The sequence below is a fragment of the Rhopalosiphum maidis genome, chromosome 2 (genome assembly GCF_003676215.2).
Source record: "Rhopalosiphum maidis isolate BTI-1 chromosome 2, ASM367621v3, whole genome shotgun sequence".
Taxonomy (NCBI): domain Eukaryota; kingdom Metazoa; phylum Arthropoda; class Insecta; order Hemiptera; family Aphididae; genus Rhopalosiphum; species Rhopalosiphum maidis.
Window position 1 is genome coordinate 40,618,639 of NC_040878.1, and position 26,067 is coordinate 40,644,705.

A 26,067-nucleotide genomic window follows, 5' to 3' on the forward strand; every position below is an offset into this window, starting at 1 on the left:
TATAGTATTAAATTCGCATACAATCATAATATTTATACTATAAAAATGTATTTATAATGGAATAGGAACCCATATTATATGATATACATAAGTGAAAAAAGCACGAACATAGATGAAAATACATTATTACATAATTTAATTTATATTATAGCTTTTACAAGATTTTTCAACGGGGGGAGTTGACGATTGCGATTACATGACTCTAGTCAGTTGCCTATTTAGGATTTTTTTCTAGGGGAGAGGCAATATTTTTCATACTATTATATTTACGTATCATACCATATAATTTTGTAAACATATAATATTTAGGATTTGATGTTAGGCTTTATAAATATAATATAACTGTCAAGGGCTTCCCTTGAATCCGCCACTGTCCTCAGTCCCCAGACATAAAAATTGAGCATTCCTGTATAAACTTATTGTTGTTATGCGTATCCAATTTAGTCAAAGGATGGTGTATATATATATATATATATATATATATATAGGGTATTGGAACCTCTCGTAACAAATAACCTTCAACACATTAAAAAAAAATGTCGACGATGACATGGTAGTCGAATAAAAGCTAACGCAGGGATTGAATATAATATCAATTTAACGGTCGTGACGAATCGGACCTCGGCGTACCTGACGGGGTCGTAATTATCATCATTATCGTAATGATTGTGACGATGGGATGTGTGCGGGGGGAGGGGGGAACCTTAATATACTTACTCGTACGTACAACCGTATATACCTATTATTATCACGAGGAGGACGAGGCACGTCGGGTGGTCGCGCAGCCTCCCCCCCATCACGAGCCACATGTCTTGAGTGGCGTTAATGTAATGTGTGTTCCACACCTGCCGGTCGGCGGCGTCGGACCCATTGGTTCCCAGGATGCGACGGCGGCGGGAAAAGAAAGAAAAAAAAACCGTTGAGCCGCCGCTCGGAACGTGACTGCCGTCCCGGAGCGGAAATCCAAAGAGCCAAAGCCCGCGGGGGAGGGGGAAAGCCAGTATAATATTTTATTGCCGGCGTGTTTCTTTGTGGCCCGCGTGCTGCTAAGAGTTATAATAATAATAATAATAATAATAAGGCGACCCCGGCGTTACTCTATGGCGTGCCTTCTCGCCGCCGTCGACAACCAGTTTTTGGGTTCAACAAGTTTGTCGGACGACCGGCGAGCGCGCGCACCGCGTATCTCGGCCGCCGATGCACTCCCACCACCGGCAATGCTACCGCCACCGCCGCCGCCGTGTGACCGTTGCCGCCACTGCTGCTGACAAGGCACCGTACCTAGTGGCGTGTGTAGTTGTACTGTTCGTTGCGTTCTCCGGCTGCGAGTTTTTTTTTTCGTTATTATTTCCTTCTTCTTCCTTTTACCCCAAACCCCACTCGGCACTCCGTCGAAACTCGAAATTCCTTCATCCGTCCGTTTCATAGTGTGCGCGCGTCGCGTGTGTACATAAATATTAATATAATATATTTCATTATTATCATCGTCGTACCTATCAGGAATTCCTACAGTGTCGGTTTTTTACTGTTTTTTTTTTTTTTTTAATACGTCCGTTATTTTATTATATTCATAATTTATATTATACACACACCTATCGTCGAATTTCGTTTTCCGTCCGATTTCAGTGCGGCGGATGTGCGTGCAATGTGTTCGTGTTGTTTGTTCCGCGTTCAGTACAGTGTCAGATCACAGGATTAACGCGTAGGATTATGGTTCGTTGTTTGTTATGCCGGTGAACGTTTGGAACGGTAAGCGTACCTTTGTTAAACAAAAAAAACATCTCTCACCTTTTACCTATATGTGTAGCGTTAAACATAATAATAATAATAATAGTATAAATCGTTTGACAACAACTTGGGCTTGTCTGATTGGACTGAAAATATTTCGTTGAATTTGCATTGGGTTTCGGACGGGTATAATATTACAGTATTATAATATTGTGTATTATGTTGTTTAGCGTGCATGGATGTGTGTGTGTGTGTGTGTGTGTGCGTGTGTGCGCGCGCTCGCGAGCGTGTGTTGGAATGCGAACAGTTTGCCCCCTAGAAATCATAGCCGCCCAGCAACCGGCTACCCAGAGATTTCCTAGTGAATACTGAATTCCGAACACTGGTAATTGCATTCCCTGTGACAAGGTTGATGACTTTGTGTGTGTGTGCGCGCGCTCGGAGTGTAGACTTTAATGCCCCGAGGCTGTAGAGTATTAATCGTAATCATAGAATAATATTATGTAAATTCACGGAACCGTGGGTTCTTCTAGGAGGTTTGCTGAAGTGTTACCGATATACCTACTATTTTTTCTTTTATTTTAAAATTAATAGGAAGGTACCTACTTATAAAATGATTCTGTAATATTGAATTATAAATAATATCAAGCTCATATTATACCGAGTATTATACGCAGTTATTTTCAATACTAAAATTTCGAGTTTTAGTTACCTAGGTATTTAAATCTAAATTGAATACTTTTAACATTACATGTTCAATGTTCATAGACGTTTGCAGTATTTACTCTGTATATGAGATGGTGTGATGTTGATACATACTTTGGTATTTTCCGAGGTATTTTCTTACCTGACTCGGCCTGCAAATGTGCCTTCAATTGTTAGTTTTTTACAGTACGTGTTTTTTTGAAAGGAAATGATTCCCGACAAAAGTCACATACCTGTAGGTTATAATAATGTATTGATGTATGGCTAAGATTTTTTCAATTTCTAAAAGTGAATATGATTATTAAAAAAAAAATATTTTGTTCGATATTTTCATACTATAGGTACCTAAAGATTCTTAACGGTATACTGTCGTATTTCTTTTACAATATTTAACATAATAGTATTTGATTGTAATTAATACTTTATTACTCGTAAGCGATTATTATTGTAAGTGTGGGACGAATTTTAATGAAATGATAAAAAACGTATAATTATTATTAGTTTACATAATATATTTTAAAATGTTAAAATTATTACCATTGGAATGTTAGATAGTTATAGGTAGTACAATATATAGGTACTTGATATACTAATTCATAGTACATAAATATAATGAATGCAGTTGAATTGTACTTAAAAGTTATATATTTATGTATTATAAATTATGAAATTAAAATTTAAAAAAAACAATTATAGGTAACTAACCTATACTTCGAATTTTGATACGATTGAATTATTTCAATAGAAATAATTATATGATTTAAATTTGGATAATTTATATGTATAATGTGTATAGAAAATCAATATACTTCTATTATAATTTATTGTAAATGACCCAGGCAAGAATACGTCAATAAAACATTAATTTTGGCCCAGCCTTACGCGGTTTGGAATATTTTATAGAATTATTAAAAATAATATTATAATTAAAAGGTTATCGATTATTCCTGATGTTATAATAGAACATCAATATTGAAAATTATATTAAATGTACACACAAATACACTAGCGTAGTAGTGTCTAGCATTTAATCTACCTCTATAAAAATACATTTAAATCTGGAATGTACAAAAATAATAAAATAATAGGCAGATACACAAATTAGTATTATTGTTTATTTTTATTTCTAAAGAGTAATTACATTGAATTTTCTGTACAATGAGTAAATGGGAAAAGTGTAAAAACATCTGTCATTCTTTCGATTCAAGTTTCTATAAAAAAAACCACCTTTAATAATTGGAGATTTATAATATTAAATTTATAAAATATAATTGCTAAAAGTACTCTAATTTAAAGTATAACTATTAAAAACTTTACTAATTTAAAAATATTATCTTGAATAAAATAACTCTTCTTTTTTAATTTTTCTATCCAATCACTCATTTGTAAGGCAAATAAAAATATATTTATTAATTTATGCATATACAGGGTATAACAGATAGAAGACCAAAAAAAAAAATTATGCCATTTAAACGTATGACAAAAATATTGATATTTTAAAAAAATTCTAAAAGATAAACTACTTAGATAAATCTTTTTACTATCAAAATTGTTCTTATAATCAGATTTAAAAATTGGCTATTTTTAATTTATCCAAAAAAATTTAAATTTGATTTAAATTTTTTATTTTTAGTAATAAAAATTAAATTATACATGTAACGCTAGTCTCTAAATAATAAATAAGAAGAATTGAAAATATTAGAACAAAAGTTATTCCAAAAGTCAATTCTATCTGTTACATTCTTTATAGTAGATTAGTACCTGCCAATAAATACGAGTTTAATAAAATATTAAAACGTTTTTATTTTAAGACTATTAATCACAATAAAACGCGATACAATATTTAGTGAGAACCTTAAAAATTAAAATACCTATAGAAATATTATATACTGCAATTTTCGATTTTTTTAATTGTATCATCATTAATTATTAAATGTATTCTAAAACATTAAAAAAATAAGGAATGATAAAATTCTGACAAGTTAAACAATTGAATTAATCTTCTTAAAACTGATACTTTCCTCGCAGATAGTTTTTATTGTCACTTACAGAATATTGGTAATTGGTACCTTGAACTTGAAAAATATTTTTAATCATACTACGATTGAGTGCTTCTATCAAAATTGACAAGAACAAATCAATACAATTTAGGAATAAATAGTTTAACTATTTTTAATTGTTTATAGTTAATTAGTTAATATCTTGGTTTAACTTTTTATATAATATTCTGGGTAAAAATCTAAATAGTCAATATTATTGTACAATATAATAAAAGTATTTTAAGTATAATGGTATTATGATTACAGTAAATTTTCAATGACTCTTAACTATAAGGGTAAAACCCGAGTAAAAATGAATTCAGATTATCAACATTTCGAAATAGTACCTGTACTGTTTTAATTTTAATTGTAAAACAAATAATAAATAATAGTAATATTTAGACAAGTATGAGTTATTAGCCATAGCCCATAGGTTATATTGTCATTAGTTATAAATAGAATAGAATACATACTATAATGAAGCAAGTTTATAAAATTAAATTTAATATTATGATCATCACTTGCTTCAAAAATAAAATACATATAGCCGTAAAATGTGTTATGTTGTGCGTTTGTTAGATGGAACAACAGTACTACATATATCATATATGGGGGTGCGACGTCTTCTTAATTGTTACATACTATGTACTATATATATTGTAATTTGTATTATTTTAATGAAAAAAAATAAAACTGTATTAATACAATTAAATATTTAATTATGTCATTAGTCACAGTTACGATAGCCACTAATATCATCGTAGTGTAAAACGTTACTAAGAAAAGATATTCTTGATTTCAAATATCACGTTGTAATGTTATCAGCGTTTAGTTCAGGAAAACAATGTCTTATCAAAACTTACTTGGTGGCACGGCTATAGATATGATTATGTATCAATAGTCGTGCTTGATGGACTAATATTACAGCATTTTTTTTGATAAACATAAAAATATAAATTGAACTTTCATGGAGTAATTCTTATACCTAATATAGAAGGTGTAATCATTGGTTATAAATACCAGTACTGGTATGTATAATCAATGGTGTAATAAACCAAATTACAATTTTTTTAAATTTTAGCCTATAGTTACTGAAAAGGTTACGTGATATTTCTAATTCGTTTCTAACTTCTTGTTGAGTTTCATCTATTGTTTTGTGAGATTATGACTATAAAATGAAATACATTATGCAATTACACATTATTTTATAAAATATACAAGTAGGTAATAGGTATATATGTATATTATACACTATGTAATTATACTACCTTGTATAATATTTACCTTTTAGTCGTACAAAACGTGTGTATTTCAGGATTTATTATAATTTGGTTTTAAAATGGAAACTGATCCTTATTCAAATAATAAACATTCGTGTTATTCAATAATAATATACCTTCATAATTCTGCCAAAATGTAATGGCTTAGTACTAATGACCAACGTATTATACGCTGGCAATTTATACAATATACACTTTAGTACTATACACTATAATATACATTATAATATGTATATATATATATTTATAAAACATAAATTAGAAGGTCATGTAAAGATATTTTTGCAGAATTGCAATGTAATAATATGATATACACCCATCATGACCAATCTTATTTAATAAACATACAATTGTTAGGTTAGTTAAGGAAATAGTAATACAAAACAGTTTTCAACGCATAATTATTATTATTTTTATTATTTGTTAATATTTATTAAGATTATAGCTTAGAATTTAATTCAATAGTTCATATTTAATTTATTATACATTTTAGTGTTTATATGTATGCACTTTTTTGAAGGGATAATAAATATAAATTTAAGTTCGGGATATTATCCAATTAGAAACAAGTAAGTATAGTTTGAACTAATTTAAAAATATATCCTATTTTAAAACATACGTCTAATATAATAAATCTACGTTCAGCAAAAACAGTTTTGTGTTGTTTTTGTTAGCTTCAAGATTACAGTAAATTGACTTGTTACCAACCGAATTAATAACTTTGTGTTTGTACCCACATTGACTTTATTACGATATTTACATTTTACTATGGTATTTGATAATTTTTGTATTGTAATATTTTACATATTCATAACATGTATAAAAATTGAAGTTTTGTAAAAAAGCCAACGTATTATTTATAGTTTGATGAATATATTATAATAGATTACTCTGGCATTAATTTTAATAACCCAAGATTGTTTCTGTTGAACGCACATTTTGTATGTGCCTGTGGGTCAGAGTGAAAAAACAAATAGTGTACTCATGTCTTCGGAATGTTTTTAGATTCTAAACGAAATTAGCAATGTATCTATTAATTTAACAATATGTTTTTTAATCTAGTTTGAGTGTAGTTTACTTTTTAAACCTAATTCTTCGATGTTATCGATCATTTATCCGAGTGTACTATAATTTTACCGAGTACATACACGTTACACATCACAAAATAAATATTTTTAAGCTCGATTTTAATCTAGATCCGCCTATAACTTACTGTTCTTTGAATTTCGGTTATTACATTAATTTAATATCATTATAACATTGCGTTAACATTCTAACTACAATATTAGCGCTGAGTTTATCTTACAATTTAAAATACAATTAAAGTACTTGGTGTCAGTATATCTGTCATTAAAAGGTTTCTTAACTCACTATTTTCTCGACTAACATTTTAACATTTAATTTTGTTAATTTTCAATCAATAAACATAATATTAATATGATAACGCTAACATTAATACTACGAAAAATATAAACCTTATTATATAATAAGTAATAACTTAACCTAACTTTCATCCTACCTATTTTTAACAAAAATAAAATCTTACCGGTATAAAAATATATATTAAAGTAAAAACAATTACTATAAACCATATTTTTCATAGAATTAAAATTACTATATCTGTTTTTTGTAATGAATGTTAACAGTTCATAAACTTAAATATTATCTTCTGGATTTCTCTTTAAAAATACAAACACTACCTATTTACGGTTTAAAAATTACTCGTCTGTTATTTAAAGATTCATTTAACAAGATGTATATATTTTTGTCGCATCGTTAACACGGCTCATTACCTTTCTAATTGTATCTATTAACACAATACATTAATTACACATCCATTTTATATTTATCTTTATAGTTATCGTAGTAGTTATAATATATTAGTTACATTATTTTGTAGTTGTAGACTTGCAGTGTGAGTTGTAGTTTTAGATTAGGTTTATTATATTTTATCTTGTTTTTTAAATAAATTTGTTTACTCTGTTACTGATTAGTCATTATTTACTTAATGACATATTTATCTACCTGTATATTATATTGAATGTATTATTTATAATTGGGCTCTGAAGTTATTGAATATTTTGCATGTGTTTTGTGGGCTATTAAATTTATTACTCAGTAAGTTAGAAGTTTTTTTTAGAAAATTCGTTTCGTGACACTACAAAAAATCTGAAAAAAAAAATATCTAAAGTTACACCATGAGCATATTATTACATATTTGGTAATTTTTTAGTCTTATTAAGAGCATATATATTTGTAGAATAAAATAATATTGAAATTAATATAAAAACGATTTATGGCTTAAGTATAGTTATTTCTATAATTATTCGTTTTAATCTTTTAATGAAATATTTTACTGCAAAAAATAATTTGATTTTGGTTTTTTTTTAATTTTTATATTTACCAAAATTCTGTTAAAGAGAAACATGGTGTAGCCTATGTAGGTAATAGGTACCTACTGTCTAGTTTGATTACAGTTTGACACAGTAAATACTAAATACAGTATCATATATATCTACTTCTCAACTATAATATAAATTATTATTGTTAGTGTATTTAATTGCTGTACAGCATGTATAGATATACATATTATATAGTTACGCTGTAAATAATCTTAAATTATTTAGCTGGTGCAGTATAAAATAATACTAAACAATATGACTGTCTTTAGTTTTTAAAATGCACACATTTATACATTAAAGTTAAAATTTAAAGTGTAATTTACATTTTAATGACATTATTTTTAATTTTTTTTATATAGTGATTTTTTTTTCACTGCGTTTTATGGCAATATATTTTTTTGGATAATTTTAAATTGTTACAAAACCTCATTACTTTAAAAATAAATACCTTGTATAATTAAAACTAAAAAAAAGTAGGTACTTAATGGTTTAGAATATTTAGATTTTCTTAGATAAAACTGTTATTTATACAGTACACTCGCATTCGATAATCGAATTACTTATTCATATTTGTTTATTATTTTATTAATTTATAGTATAACTGTATCGTTAATGTTGTCTATACCCCTGTTTGACCAAAATTCCCAAGGATAAAGTTTTAATTTGCAGATAATTTCAGTAATCAATGCCTAGATTTAGGATGTCAAAACACTATGCAGTAACTACGTCTTATAGATTCTCCTCAAGATTCTCTTAACTTTTTTCTAAGTAACTTAACTTTCCATTTTTTCCAATTTATCCAAGTTTCTCTTTAACCGTCGAATAGTTTCACGCATTCTCATCAACATCTACTGGCTGCTTATACTGTACTAGGATAAATATGTTTTCTTATAGAAACCTCACTATGTCTATGTTTGTCAGTGGTTATGGACACGGAGACGACAAAACACAACAAGTGTATCTAGGCCACAGCATTTGGACGCATGTGCGAAATTGCTACCCACACTGTACCTCTTTTTTTTTTGTTTTGCGCGCGCGCATGCGGACCCTTTTCCATTGCTTGGTAACATACGGAAAATTTCGTACAGTCGATCAGTGCATTTTCCAATGTGCCGCGCATCGGATAATCGAGCGACTAGCTCGTTAAAAATTTGTACGCATTCAATCGCTAGTTTTTAATTACATAATTTCTCACGAGTTGTTTCTCTATACATTCATATTCTGTTTTATCTTTTTCAAAAAATAAATAATGTTAACTTTTATTGTTTGTCATATTCCCAATCAATGGATGTAACAATATCATGATTCGAGTGTCACATGACCCATATTTTGTTCAGTTAATTGGTTTGGTGGGTGGTTGTTGCGATTTGTACGTAGCGCCATCCAAAAATGTTATTGTACGCTCGCCTCGAGTGTAATGACCGAACCGTCCGATACAATAATATTGTGGCCCAAAGAAATAAGATACGCGCCAGAGTGGTTTCACAGCATTCCATCATTATAACAGCATAGAATACGGCAAAATATCTACATACAATGTTTCCCTGTTTTTGGAATTTCTGGTCATGGTGAGTATAGTATACGCGCTATGTATTTTGTGTGTCATATCGCAAATTACCATTCAATTTGTGTGTGTGTGTGTGTGTGTGTACTGTGTAACATATATTTATTACTTTTGGAGTATGTATAAAAATAATACGTTGAAAATAGGTGTACCGTTGTATGCGTGTATGTGTCAAACACGCATGAATGAGTGCCAAGGTGTCGTAAAATACGTAAAATGTAAATGAGAACCCACCACTATGCGTCTAATCGATAAAACGGTAGACAACTAGTGGATGATTATTATTTATATTATACTTAGGCACTTAGCTATACATTATACAATTTATTTAATATTTAATTTCCTATTTGTGTGCGTATCTTTAATTTATATCGTTTTTAATAATTTAAAAAAAATAGTGATGGCTAGAGTGATAACTGATAACTATAGATAAACTAATTATCAAAAATCTAGAAATAAAAATAAAAATATTTTTAAACCTTCAGAAGTACCTTTAAAATGTATAGAATTATACTATTACGTGTATAATAATATATTATATTAATATTTTTTAATTGAATTTATAAAATAAACAACAATAATTACAATTAAAATGGAAATAAAAAGATCAATGTTTTACTCATATGCGTAACATATCAAAAAAAAAAAAACATACAGATTAATTTGAATGCCTACTGCGGAACAATTATTTTTTTTCTATAGTTATTTAAAGAATGTATTATTTTTGTCTCAAAGTACAACAAACATAATATATAATTTGATACAGATTTTACAATTTTTAAAAAGAAGTCACCTACATTTTATGAAACAATTTATTTTATATATATTTTTTTTTATTTAATAAATCACGGTACCATAGGTATCCGTAGTTCCGTATTTTATCATTATTTTAGAATTGATAATTAAAATGTCTGGGTAATGCAATTATAAAAACTATATTTTCAAATACATTTTCTAATCTATTTATTTGTATAAAATATGATTTATATTTAAATACCCTAATGTGCGGTCTACCAGCAATACCCAATGTATACGATGGTGCACAATAATAATAATACAATTTTATAGTACTTGGTCTAGATAAAATACAAATATTGTAGTTAATTCAGTGTATTACGTGAAATAAGTAATTACTAAAAAAAAAAAAAAAATAATACATAATATTAATTAAAAATACAAATATTTATACTATAATTATTAATAAATGTGTATTTTATTAACTTAGATATTTTCAAATTTGAATTCTTTCTCAAAAATTAAAATGCTTACTATAAAATATTCTATATTAGTTGGATTTGAAAAATGTATTTCTAATAAAAACCTATGCTTAGAGTTTTTAATTAGTATAAATTTAAAAAATGTTGTGATATACCCCATTAAATACTTATTCTTTAGTTTAAATAATATGTATTCTTAATCTAAAATCCCATGACTGCTATTTTTATTAAATTACTAATCTGCGCGAACTTGCTTTTTAAAAAAATACATTGTGTGTGAGACGTATTTTTTTTATTAATAAGAATAATATCATAAACAAAGATAATATCTTATAAAAAATACTTAATGAGCATTTAAATTACACAATATAGGCTATTGTATAGCTAGTGGTTTAGAAGGGGTAAATGCTTAGTCTGATACAATATCTCCGTTATCAGCATAATAAAATCAGTTACTAGCATTATAATGAACTATTGACTGTCTTTTTAGTCTGATTATTATAATATTTATTTTGAATGCACCTAGTCACCAATCTCAATTTTATTAAATTTTTGTAAAAGTATATAAATATAGATATTTCATTTTTAAATACCATTACCATTGAACATGTATATAGTACTAAATATTGTAATTTTTTTTATTTTAATGTAAGTATATTACTTATGTGTAATAATTATTTCAAATACTGTTTTTGAAAAATTATCATACATTTTTATTATGTGTTATATTAGAATGTTGAAGGAAATTACTCTACTTGTATTAAACTTTAGAAGTTAATAAATAATGAGTATACAGTAATACACCTTAGATGTAAAAATACGTGCAAATTATAGTCATGTTGGGGTAAAAACGTCCCTGGTTAATAGGAGGGTTGTTATAAGGGGGCTTTAGTGCACACCCTTGTTTGTTGTGCGATGAAGCCTAATATTTTTAGAATTCTGGTCTCGAACATTGCCATACAAAACATACGAACAACTTATTTGAAATATAATACAATTGGAAACCCCTGAGTTATAATTTCTTTTTGATTATTTTAAACACACAAAAATGCAATTTTTGTTTTCTACAATTCCTCTCAGAACTAATAATATTTAAAAATATATCATTACAGGCACCCTTTTAATTTATTGTCCAATAATAATAGTATTATCAATATTATCATGTTTAAAAAAACAAATTCAATAATAATTTTGATATTATATTTGAAATAATATATATGCTATAATATATTGTAGATTATAAGTGTTAATTATAAAACAGAATTTTATTAACTTAATTTCGTTTTACTGTTGTGTGTTTGTACATTATAAATTATAATTAATTAGGTATCGATAGTATAGCATAATATGTTTATAGCTGCTGGCTATATAGACGATATAAATAAATACGTTAAACATATTAAAAGTTAAACAATACTATTTAGGATTTTGGTTGACAGATTACTATTTTGAAAACTAATCTTTTGACAATTACTAAGTAAATTTCTTTACACCGAATACCTACCAATGTTTACTCGGTTACTGATAAAACGCATTATATGACCGGTTTTTTTTATTGCGGTTGATCGGGAGTCAGGACTCAGACTGTATTAATAGACAACCGACATAATGCATAGTGTGAATGTGTCATGTATGATATTATACGCCTTAGGCGTGAATGAAGTTATTCTCGATATTACAAAAAATAAGGACATATTTAAAGTTTAATAGGTACATAGAATCCAAAAATTCTTGTTTTCTTTAATTGTAGGTACATTTTTATTGGAAAATTCGATTGTAAAAAATTAAGTAAGTTATTTTCTAGTTAACACGATGACTGATAATTGAAATTTGTTTTCAATATTTAAATCCATTTATTATGTCTGCCGATTTCGTCTACTGTTTTGGGATTTTTATCATTTGATTAGTGCAATTTGTAAATTTGATAATATCTTTATCTTGATACAAATCGGCACTTGTTTATTTTGAAATTAATAAAAAAATAAATAAAAATAATGCAGATTTATGGCAAATATGAAAACTTGAAACTTAAGTGAAACGTCTTTTTATAATCTATAATAATTAAGTCGGGTGTTTACGAGTTATGCGAACTTATGTCCATATATTTGTTTAGCCTTATACAATTATAATTACTAAGGAAATAGGAATTAAAAATTATATATTTATATGTATTTAGTAATTGAGTTGTAGGCTAGGGTTATAAGCTAGGATATATTGGGATATGTAATACATGTGTTTAATAAAGTTTATATGAATTATCTATATTAGTTTTATAATGTTTACGTGTTGATTAAGTTGTTAGGTATTTATTGATTTATATTAGGCAACAAACTTATTTGCATATAATTTATGTTCAATCATTTCGAGCATACAACGGTCTATTGTTAATTTATACTTTTTTCGAGTATTGTAAATATTTTGAAGATATATTCTATTTTTATCAATATTTACTTATCATGTATTTTTGAATTTATCAGTGTTTTTTTTGTTTATATCCCGATGATGGTGGTCGTATCTAGTTTATCTGTACCTATTTATATGATTTTTGTAAACAAGGAATTTTGTAGACATAATATTCTATTTTACATATATTTGTAAAAATTTCCATTTTATTCAGTATTATTTACCTTATAAATGTTCTAATTGTATTTGAATTAACAAAAATATACAAAATTTAGTATTTTTATATCTATTCATTGTTTTCACTTATTAAAAAATAGATAATAAATGAAAATTAAAGAGTTTGCAATGTTTTATTTAATAATCACTAGGAAAAAAATCGGTAAAAAATTTATTTAACCATATTTATATTTTATTTATAAAATTTGCCATAGGTATTTCAGTATATTTAATACAATATGAAAATTAAATTTTTGAAGAAGATAATTTTTTTGTTTACAACCATCAAATTTTATAAATGTTAAAATGTACATATAGATTATAGAATAACAGAATAACAAGTAACATGATGAGAGAATGTTCATTAATGGCACCTCAGCATTTATTTATATATTTTATTATTATGTTAATTTTTAATAAATAGATAATAACTAATTATAAACATAATTAAACTAAAAGTAAAACTTTCTATTGAGTACCAATATGAATTGAAGTTATAATTATTGAACATTGTTTGCTGTTAAATTTATTCCGAAAGTAGATATTTTACTTAGGTATATATTATTTTATAAGCATAATGCACTATTATACATTATGCTCGTATCATTAATTAAGATTATTTTTTTATTGAAAATTATAATATAACATTAATTTTAATCGATGCTCTTGTTTATTGATTAATGTATTGTTTTTAATTATAACATTAAATTAATTTAACTAAATATTTAAAAAATTACAGGGTAGAACCAGCTACAACGTCAGCAAATTCCACAGTTGTTACAATGGCTACATTAAAAAAGGTAAGGAAAATAAACTATTTTAATTAAATTATTGTTTGTTGAATTTCAAAATTCTTAAAGTATTAATTAGTTATATTCATTTTTAATAAATAATTTTAGTATCCAAAGAGAATAAATTTGATTATTTGAATGTAGCAGAAGACAAGAAATTACAATAAATATCTAATAAAGAATATATTTTTCTTAGGAAAGATGACCTTGTACTTTAAGAAAACATGACCACCTGTTATGATAGATATTAAAAAATCATCATGACATGTACTCTCTTTTTTTCTTGTCTATAAAAAAAAAATCCCAGGATATTGTATCGATTCACTGAACCGTGATTTGTATATTAGGAGGGGTGACTGGGTATTATTGTATCATCTTTCATGCTACGATTTATTTCTGAAAAGATTTAAATTTTTACGTTTGATTATACTTTCAATCAACAAAGTAAAATAATACCTAAATAAACATTATATGTATGTACCAATCAAACTTAACTTTCACTAGTAGATTAAAAAAATACATTTACCGTTGTGCTCTTTACAGAGATCATTTATTGTAATATGCTTATTATTTATAAACTTTAAATAATTTATTTAAATTGTCTAAATATGTTTTAACTATTCTATAGGTACTTACTAATTTAATATAAATGAAATAAAATAAAAAATTGTAAAAAACAATAAATTACTTAAAACCAGGGTAACTTTGTACCATTAGAGGTTTTAAAATTAAATCAATTTTAAAATGAAACTTAACAAGATTATTTTAAATTGATAAATTATTTTGATAAATTTATATACTTTAAAAAATAAAAAAAAAATAATGTAATAATGAATCTTTAAATTGTATTAATTTAACTTAAAAAAAGGTCAATCCTGATAAAAATATTCCAAACAATTTATTAATAGGGTACTAATGTACTATTTATATAACCCTCAATTGAACTTAAAATGTAAATTTTATTGTTTATTTTATTATTAATAATTCTTACTTGTAATATTTGTCTACTCAATGAATGAATGGTAGTAAATATTCGAGCATCTACTATGTTAATATTTTTTACAATTTGGTAAAAGTAAATAGTGTCTTTCCAAAATGTGTTATTATTATATTATAATTAAAAATAGTTAAATCTGAAATATATAAATAATAATATATAACTTTTGTTTGAATGTTTGTTGATTTTCAGAAATAATTATTTTATAATATAAATTAAATATATCATTAATGATAATAAAAATATTAAGTGTAAGTGTTTTAACAATACTTTTTGATACTTTTTAGAACTCTGTTGTGGTCACCCAACCTATGAGGAGAGCTATGATTGGATCTAGTCCTTTAAAATCGCCTCTCATAAAAAGACCACCATCTGCTTCTGTTACATTACAAGGCTGGCTTTACAAGCAAGGGAGTGAAGGTTTAATGTTATGGAAGAAACGGTGGTTCGTTCTTTCTGAATACTGTCTTTTTTATTATAAAAGTAAGTCCTTTATAAAAAAAAAAAAAAATAATTTAATGAAAAAAAAAATGAAAATTATAATTTTGTTTGTTTTTTTATTGATTTAGACGAAGAGGAAGAAAAACTTTTAGGTTCTATATTATTACCTTCTTATAAAATATCCCCGTGTTGTCCATCAGAAGATAAAGTTTACAGAAAATTTAGTTTTAAAGCTGAGCATGATAACATGAGAACATACTATTTTGCTGCAGATACCAGAGAGCTTATGGTTCAGTGGATGAATGCTTTAAGCTTGGCATCAATTCTACAGCAAAACAATGGGTAATTATTTGTGCTTAACAAATAAAAATACAATTTTTTAAGTCCTTAATCTAAAAATAATGTATTTAATAGCAGGTATAATGAACGAAACAACACAAAACGATCCCATTATATTAATCAATTAGATGCTATGGATTCAGGTTTCTTAAGTTCATCTTTCTATTCAACACCACGGTCATATTACAATAATGATATATCTTATAAAGCTCAAAACAATCAAATTGCTCAACCTCTTTATGCCAATGCACCCCCAAAGCCTAGACGTGTGACTGAACCACACGAAGATCATCCTCAAGTAGCTCAACCTCAGTATAAGCCATTATCACTAGTCCAAAATTTAAATAGGTCTCAATTAAATAATTCTGAACGTCGAACACCCGATACATATGGACGTCATGATGTCAAGTATTCTAACCATAGCGAGTATGAAGAAGTTATTGATGAATATGTACCAAGCCCTGTTAAATATAGAGAAAAAAAATATTCCTACAGACCTCATAGTGCTGACTTTTTAGAATATGATGTAAGACGTGCCTATCAGACACCAACTCCAAGCACTAATTCTTCATATAAATCCCCAGAATATTACAATACAGTAAAACATGTTAAAAGACCAAAATCTAGTTTAGATTTTGTGGATAATTCAGATAGTTATTGGTCAGAAAATGCATATGCTGAAAAAATGAGACAAGCTTCCCAGAGTTTGAGTAAAGAGACAAATTTAAATCGCACAACAGCTTTATCATTGAGGCAACTTGGGATTTATCTGAATGATATAAAAGCTGAGCCAGTAGATGGGTCTTCCGCTCAAATGAAAAGTCATAGAAACTATATTAAAGAACAAGAAAAAAGGTGGAGTGAATATGTTAGCTCTTTCAATAGATCAGCTAGTGCTAGAGTCGCTAGGAATGCTGATAAGCGTAACTACGAACAAAATGAACATAAAAGAAGTACTAGCTTACAAAGAAGAAATAGCATAGACTCTAGAGATAAAGAACGAAAATCACAGCAGGTTAGTAGAATAAACTATAACAAAATTGCCTTTAAAACAAATATATAAAAATAATTTATTTTTAGAGAGAAGAATCGATGAAACGTCTTTTAGATTGGAAGCAAAGAATGCTTCAATCTACCTTGACTCGCAAATCTTCTGGGTCTTCTAATCGCGGTTCAGCTCAAAATGAATTATCTAAGTATTACAAAAAAATAACTGATAGTCGACTTAAAAATGAAGAAAAAACTATTGTAAACTGTACTAATAATTTCTACAATAGCAAATATAACAACGACAGTTTTAGTTATTCTAAGAATGACTTGACAATTGAAAATGATTTCAACTATTCAGATGATGAAGGTAAGATAAATACTTTTTTTATATTATCAGCTAACTTTTAATATAAAATAAGTTAAGCCACTCTAATTACTAATTTGTAGAATGCCTTTATTTGTGGTAAATATATTCTTCTTATTCTGTCAACTAACTTTAAGTAGTACTTATATCTTAACCCAATATTTACAAATGGATGATGTCCTTTAAGGATTTGTCCGAAGCTCGCTCTAACTGCATGTGCAAGAGAATATTTTACAATGGATTATTTAACAATTTTGGAAAATTATTTATCCTAGAAGTTAAAGACAGAGAAAGTCAAGTAGACACTCCTGTATCAGCTGTAAAAAATGTCAATGAAATCACTCCAGACTCAAAATACACCAATACCATTAACTTTTATACTAAACCAGTAAACAAGCAACATCTATCTGACGAGACTGCAAGTTCAACAAATTCCTATTTTAAAGATGATACATTATTAGTAGATAGTAGACATTCAGACAGTGGCTACGACACTTTACAAATGGGCAGTGTTCTTTCATCTAAAGATCCTGATATTGATCGCCTATTAAAATTTGATTTTGGTAAGAAAACAAATGGAATACAAAATCTAATTAAAAACTTTGAATTTAATGATATGAAAGAACCACTTCAATCATCTTCATATAGTTCTAATGAAGCACAAATTTCTTCATTGAAAAAAGAAGACATAAGATATTCAACTGCCCAGAATCCTCAATCTGTGAGAGATCTATTAGCAAATTTTGAAAAAAAAAATGAACGGTGTGTATTTAGTGATACAGAAACACTGTTATATGAAACATCAAGTGATACAGAACCTATTGAACCTATTATAGCAAATTCAAAGCGCACTGAAGCACTATCAACTGATGAAGATGATCCAGAAGTTGTAGATGTGTTGAGACAAAAAGCTGATCCTAATGATGAACAGTACTATTTGCCTATGACACCATCCAAAAAGTCAGTATTAGAAGAAGATATTTCTAAATCCAAGTTAATGATAGTTGATACCGAAGATCAAGAAAATTATGTTGAAATGACACAAAATTCTAAACCCATACTTGCTCCATCACCTAAATTAGACAAAAAATCACATTATGAATATATAGCTTATAAAACTAATTCTAATTATGAACCAGTTTATACAGAGGTAAAAAATAAAACTTTACCCGATATTCTCAAATCATCGACTAATGTTAACAATTCAATCAAATCAGATAGTTCAGATGCTGACGACGAAGCTTCAAAAGATTTAGACTCGCTTGATACCCCTTGTCATCCTAGATTTAGTTTATCTGATACATTTAGACCAGCTTCTTATTATTTAGGAGCTGCAACTAATGAAGATACTCATGACTCTTCAGATAGTGATTTAGTTTCTCCACCACCTATGAACTTTGATAAAGACAATCAGCTTAAATCTATTAGAAAAAAAATGGAATCACTTATACAATCGGCTTCTGAATCAGATTCAGATTCTGGTAAAAAAGAAAAACAAACAGCATTTAATGGAGACTTAGATTCAATTGGAAGTAGAAATGGCATGTATGAAATAGATATAAATTTAGATGATTACCTTGATAAACAGAATATAGAGGAATGTGATAGGTTCTATGAAAATTATTGTAAAAGTTTAGAAAGTAGGCGATTAGAAAATTTTGAACCAGCATCTGGTGCCCCTTATTATTATTCAGATATATCAAATGGAAATTTGAGATCACTAACCCCCCCAGAACCACAAGGTGCTGAAGGATTTACAATGCGTCGTCGAAGTCGTTCACTTGAAGGTGTACTTGATGATAGTGTTTATTGCAATTTAGAACCTAGAAAATGTACCTCTCCTAAAGAGGCAATATCACGATTATTACGTACTGCAGAAATGAAATCACCTAGAGCAACTGAATTGGCTATTGTAAATTTACCACTGAGATCAAGATCTTTAGATAATTTGGACGCCGAACCTGAAAAAAAAACAGGTCGTCAAAGTGCTGATATTTTAAATAGCAAAAGAAATGAAGCAATGTATGTTAATGAAGCGGTATTTGACCGTCATAAAGAATATAAAGATGATTATCGGTCAGTGAAGAAGGGTAGATGCAAAAGTGGATCCCAGTCTTTTTTAGAGGAGGGCCTATACCCGATGACCCGGCCACCGTCAATGGAGCAACTGGACAGGGAGAAACTAAGACAGTGGGACCTCATGTCCACTGTCCCTGCCGTGATGTTGGGTGCAACGCGCGTGTACAGTCGTACTTCAGAGAGACAAGTGATATTGACGCCTGCCGAATCAAACACAAGGCCGCCATCGCTAAGTCGCCGTTCAGACGAAACACCAACAAGCTCGCCAGGTTATTAAATAAAAACATTTTTCCTCTTATATAAAATTTAAAAAATTTAATAACATTAAATATATACGTTATATAAAAGTTATACTTTAGTATAAGTTAGTTGACTATTAATGTGTACATTTTAGCAGTAATGATTATAAGTATCAATATCGATATAATGTATACATAAGGGTTTTACAAACTAAGGTATTAAATAACACTGATTAGTGACATAATGTATGAAATTTAAAAGAAATTAATATTTTAATACCGTCTATCTTATTTATTTCGTAGTGTCCGGTTGCGGATCAGCGATTGGACAAGGTCCAGTTCATCGAGAATACCAAGAAATCAATAAAATGATAAATGAAACAATGGGCAGTAAAAATATTTATTCCAGTAATAGAAATATTAGGGTAAGCTATGATGCTAAATTCATCCAAATTATTAACTTTAGAGTTATGCTTGAATTTGTTTTATTGCAATTTTTATTTATTTTATTTTAATTTTGTTTTATTATTTCATTATATACATTTAAATCATTAGAATAGTCAATGGAACTTGACAGTTTCTGCTGGTGAGCTTCTAGGCCAAACGCATGAAGAATTAGTTTTATTATTGATTCAATTAAGAAGGCAAAGAGTTTCTATTTGTAAAGCAATGGAAATGTGCCATAACGATATTGAGACCCAGGTTTGTTTTAGTTATTGTGAAATTCATAAATGCTTAAGAGTAATTTATTAAAATATGATATTAATCTTTATAATTTTTATTAGTATTTTTTTTTTTTTACCTTTTTAATATAAATAGTATTAATATGACGTTATGCAATATTATGATTTTTAACCAATTCCATAAAAACGAACACAGCAAGCTACCTCAGTCATTACTTATAAATAAAGATCAGATATTTAGGTTTTAAAAAGTTTTAAGTATTATTCTAAAATTAAATATAATAGAATATGTTCTAAAATAACTTAAAAATATTCTCTTGATAAGTATTAAACTGGTAAAAAAAATATATTGACAATAATATGTTCTTTTTTTATTCCAAATAATTTAAGTTACAATAAGAAACATTATGAAGGTTCAGATTTTATAATAATGAAAATTATTGAAATATGTGCTGTAATATGCCCCAAAAACACACACAAAAAACAAAAATATATCAAAATTATATTAAATTAATTATTTTTTACTGACAGTTTATTTTATCGATATTCATGTATTATTTATTAATTATTAATATAAAACGTATGTGGTCATTTTTCTTATGGATTCACATAAATGAATATTATTTTTTTTATTCAATATATTATACTAAAATAATAAAAAATACAAAATAAAGCTTTGTATTATATATATTAGCAAAAAATAGCATATAAACTTACAAAATAGCACTAAAACTCTAAAATACTCAAATATTCAAAAAATAACATAATACAATTTTTTTATTTGGAGTTCCTTATGCATAAAACAAATTTTCAGCTTATTCTGCTATTTTATCTGTATTGTAGAACAATAAGCAAATGCTATGAAATCCAAACCCTGCATATTATTAATAAGTTTACATAACATTTAATACATTTATAATTATTATGTTTACCATACATTAATTTTATATAATGTAATAATATACTCAAAAAAAAATTATTATTGCACAACTGTGATAAATTATTTAAATTTAGTTACATTTAAAATAATTAAAACATGTTTAATTAAATTAAATTGAAAAAAATTAATAGAAATGCATTTATGTGGTATGTGTATAGAACAGTTAGTGAGCACATTTTAATATGTAATAAAATGTTGGTAGTTAATAGAACATTAGTTGTTATCAGAGTTGAGGAAGTAACTTGAAAATTGAACTATAATAAAATTAATTTACTTATTACAATTCAACCCAAACTATTTTTGTTTGATATTTCTAACTCATTTGAACTCATCTCAATTCTCTACCTATAATATTGAATTATATTTTTCATATAATTAAAATTTAAAAAGTATTTAATTTAAAATGTAATATTTGCTTATTATTTTTGTGTTACTTTAAACATTATTATTATTATTATTTTAGACAAGATTGACTGAGCTGGATACTCCAACTAAAATAGAAAACTTGCAAAGATTGGACGAATTAAAAAAACATTTGTTGGAACTTGAAAAACAAGTAAATTAAATTAATAATTTTTATAATTTAAATGTTTAAAATAATATTTGTGTGTTATTTTTAAATTTTAACAGTATGAAAAAGGAAAACCTCTAGTAAACCTTGTTGATAATATGGTAAAATTGGGTTCATTATATCAAGCTGGATCTGCACTTGAAAATCCTGATGGACTCTCAACACCAACTATATTAAAAGAGCGTCTAGAGTTTAATGATAAAGTACAAGAAAAACGTCTACTAGAGGAAGAAAATAAAGAATGGCAACGGATAAAACCAAATGTTAATGATCTACAGGAAAAAGTTGATAGATTATATGATTTAGATCAATTAATGCTAGAAGAATCTGGGAATTTATTACATTTAAGACAAGATAAAGAATTATTAGAGAAAGCTTTAGGTGGCCTCAGGCATAAAATGCAAGGTGTACATAGTCCAGCTGAGGAGGAACGTTATAGAAGACAGCAACATGTATTAGAACGTGAATTGAGCTCAGTTAGATCCGTATTAGCTAATAATTCTAAGGTAATATTTAAATTTTAATATTTTGATTTTAAATAACATATACTGTTTTTAGAAACTGGAAGAAACAGTTGCATCAAATGCAAGGTTAGAATCAGAGCTGGTAGTCTTACGCCAAAAATTGCAGTCTTCCAGACGCGTACCAGACACAGGTGCAGGAGGTCCAACTGTAGCTGCACTAGAAGCAGAACTTAGAAGAGTGCAACTATTAGTTGGAGATTTACAACGGCAACGTGAGGATTTAAGTGTTCAAGTTCGGCAGCTTACAGAAAAATCAAATACACTATCTATGCAAATGAATAGTGATGAAAATGAAATAAGGGGTAAGAAAAGACCTGCAAATGATTCATGGATTGAAACAGATCTAGATGACTCAATTCAAGAGGATAAAAAATGTAAATTACATATAAATTTAAATACTTTTAATGTCAGTACTTAATAACATTTGATCATTTTCATTTTCTTTTAGTTAACACTCCAAGAGAAAAACCACAAGAAATAAAAACAGTGAGAATTGTCAAAAGGGAGTCAGAGCGGCGACAAAGAGATAGAGATAAATGTGGTGGTAATATTGGTCTTCCATTAACAAGTGTTAGTGTTAAATGTGTACCTGTTATTGAAGAACCTGACTATAAAGTAAGAAAAAAATTATTTTTATGTATCTATGAAATTGCTTTCTAACTGTTGTTGACTATTTTCAGAATGAAGATAATTATGTTAAAAAACTATCAGCACAAGAACAATTATTTGGCACAACCTCAGAAAATATATCGTATGATATGTATCCAAATTTTAATGTTGAAGATCGTTCTATATTTCCAAAAGATGATGCACCTTTATCACCAGTATACCAAAGTGAAGCCGCCAGACAAATTGTACAAGAATTATCTAAAAAAGATCAAAACGATAGTATTGAGCAAAACGAATCATTGACCAAAAGACTGGTACCAAGAGAAAAGCGTAGACATCACACTGTCACAAGTGTTCGGCCATTCTCTATAACAGAACCTTACAATGTAAATTTATTATAATATAATAGTTAAATAAATATTTTACACTACATTATATGAAACAATAATATATATTATTTAATTAAAATTATAAATTTTTAGAGAGATGGTTGGAGAGCTCGAGATGACGTGGACATGGAGCGAGCTCTAAGACCTGGTGCTCCGGATGTGGTTCGATCTACAATGAATAAGACTGATCCTGCAAAATTTAGTGCAGAAACCATAGATAGTATATTAGGAACACCTGGAAAAATATGTATACCAGAACGTTATATTCCAGAATCGGCCCCAGTGTCACCAGACGAACGTAAAAAGAGAATGCACAAAGCTGAAGCTATCAGGAAAATGTTGTCAGAATCTACTCCTATACTTACTACAGGTACAACTGTGTAATTTAATGTTTATATATATACTTAGTTTTTGATTATTATTTAGAAGGAGAAAATGACGAATACACGACCGTTGGTAGAAAGAAGATGATTGAAGAAAAAAAGCAAAGAGACCATTTGTTACAATTGAATCAAATACTTGCGCAACAAGTTATGGAGAAAAGCAAATCAGTTGCTTGTAAGTTAAAATTAATATTCATAATAAAAGTTTAATAAATGCATGAGTTTTATGTTTTTTTATTTTTTTTTTTTTTTTGTTGTGTTTTTATCTACCCTGCTTGAGTAGTCACACAGTTTTGTTGTAGGTGCAAGCCCCACAAATACTAGAGACTGATTGGTTAAATAGCATGAAGGTGTGTTTAAAACTGTTTGACTATTGTTGTTTTGAATATTCAAAATAAATAAAAAATAGATTCTAATATTTTTAAAATTTATTTGTAGTGAATGCAATGGCTCAAGTGGGTAAAATAAAACGGTATTCAATGGACGATGATGAACGAGAATTATCACCAGAAGAACCTCTTCCATTATACCAGCAAAGAGAAAACTTTTATTCTTAAAATATTAATTAAAAATATTTAGGTTGTGTACCTGAAACATTTAGGTTGTATAATGCAAAATAATTAGACTTTGAACTGTTAAAAATATTTCTAAATATTTTAATTTTTGTTGTATAGTTTTATAGATATTGATGTTTTAATAATGTGGATAACACATAGAAAAAAAAGTATTATAACTTAATAAGTTAATTAATTATTATTATTTGTAAATAAAAATTTTAGGTTTATTTCCTTTATTCCTCAATGAGTTAGGAAAAAAAATATTTTAGTTTTTTTTTATTTATTTATTTAATATGAATATTTTTTATTAAAAAAATTTTAACTATTACTATATAATATGTATAATTTTATATATATATATATATATATATATAAAATAAACAAATTGTTATTTCAGCTGTTATAAAATAATTTATAATCAAAACATGTTCCTTATTAGTTATTCACAAATATTTGTGCCAATATTAAAATGAAAAATAAAAACAAGTGAAAACGTATATTCGGTCTTTACTTTTCATGTCTTATGTACTGATAGGATAGATATATATTGTATATTGGATAGACATTTTTATGAATAAATATAATTGCATTATATATTATAATTTTTTGTAAGTAAATTTTTATTTTTAGTCTTCAAAATAATTTTACTTCTGCATATTTCATACATGTATAGTATTGACATGATAGTGATGTTCATTTTATTGAATGACTAGATTAACAAAAGGAGATTCAAACCAGTCTTTTTTTTTATGTAAAATGCAGTGACGGACTATGCTGGTGAAATATAAAGACTTTTCCTGGTGGACAGTAGCTGGTTCACGGGGGCCAGATTTTGGAGAGAGCTGAGTGGGCTGCTGAGTGAGCCCCTACAATTTTATATTTACTAAAGATATAGAAAAAATCAATTATTATTTATATTCAAACATATTTTATTAAACAATAATGAACTTTATTCGGACGTTTAAAATTTAATTTTTGTCTTACTAATAATAGATGTGTGCGTTTATTAACAATGAACGTTTTCTAAGAATCTGGATAAGATAAGTTTTTATACCATCTGTAATTGGTGTCCACTATCGATTATAATAATATTAAATGTATCTTTTTTTTTTTGTAGAATTCATTCAGTTGGGATATTTAACAATTGAATAATAGCTATCGAATTCAATTATTAGGTCGCTTCAATGAATACCTACATTTTTGGATTACATTTCTAACCAAAAATTTTAAGTTAATTGTTGAAACCTTCACTTATATTAATTGTTCTATTTGTGTTATTGTTTGTATCATTATGTACATTCTATGAACAAGGAAGGAATATTAGCAGAAAGACAAAATAATGTCTTTAATTTTGTAATAGTTCTATAATTGACAAAAATATTTTGAGTGTTTGCTTTAAAAAGTGTATGAGGAGATATTGTCATATTAAATATAATAAAATATTTTATTTATTTGTGATAATTTCAGTAAAATACTTAGATTTCATTGCTAAAATAAATAATACACATTCAAATAAACATCATTAGGTAACATAATATTTACAATGAACACTTATAAAACAAATTAATATAAATTAAACATCTTCCTTAATCCAAAATAATAAATATGAAATTGACT

General features: G+C 27.1%; 1 protein-coding gene across 7 annotated transcripts; it reads left to right on the top strand.

Annotated features, from left to right (window-relative positions):
• The first annotated feature begins 1,274 nt into the window (after positions 1-1,274).
• On the top strand, positions 1,275-24,592 carry LOC113551232. 7 transcript variants are annotated; one of them, XM_026953354.1, is made up of 18 exons: positions 9,263-9,722; positions 14,294-14,354; positions 15,630-15,825; positions 15,912-16,125; positions 16,198-17,137; positions 17,203-17,479; positions 17,752-19,824; positions 20,098-20,219; positions 20,350-20,496; positions 21,881-21,973; positions 22,048-22,494; positions 22,547-22,886; positions 22,961-23,127; positions 23,193-23,507; positions 23,604-23,880; positions 23,937-24,068; positions 24,177-24,243; positions 24,332-24,469. In XM_026953354.1, the coding sequence occupies exons 1-17, from the start codon at positions 9,691-9,693 to the stop codon at positions 24,215-24,217; spliced, it is 5,874 nt and encodes a 1,957-aa protein (XP_026809155.1). In that variant the 5' UTR covers positions 9,263-9,690; the 3' UTR covers positions 24,218-24,243; positions 24,332-24,469. The 7 variants fall into 7 exon arrangements, with proteins under 7 accessions (XP_026809154.1, XP_026809155.1, XP_026809156.1 ...); XM_026953355.1 differs by having other exon boundaries at positions 24,196-24,243; XM_026953353.1 differs by lacking the exons at positions 9,263-9,722; positions 24,177-24,243 and adding an exon at positions 1,275-1,749 and having other exon boundaries at positions 24,332-24,592.
• The last annotated feature ends 1,475 nt before the right edge of the window (positions 24,593-26,067 follow it).

Bases quoted from the DNA above. Each gene is read 5' to 3' on its own strand.
- LOC113551232 (XM_026953349.1), top strand. From the start codon at position 9,691: ATGTTTCCCTGTTTTTGGAATTTCTGGTCATG. The intron at 14,355-15,629 runs GTAAGGAAAATA...GATACTTTTTAG, and splicing joins CAATGGCTACATTAAAAAAG to AACTCTGTTGTGGTCACCCA. The intron at 24,069-24,331 runs GTAAGTTAAAAT...ATTTATTTGTAG, and splicing joins GAAAAGCAAATCAGTTGCTT to TGAATGCAATGGCTCAAGTG.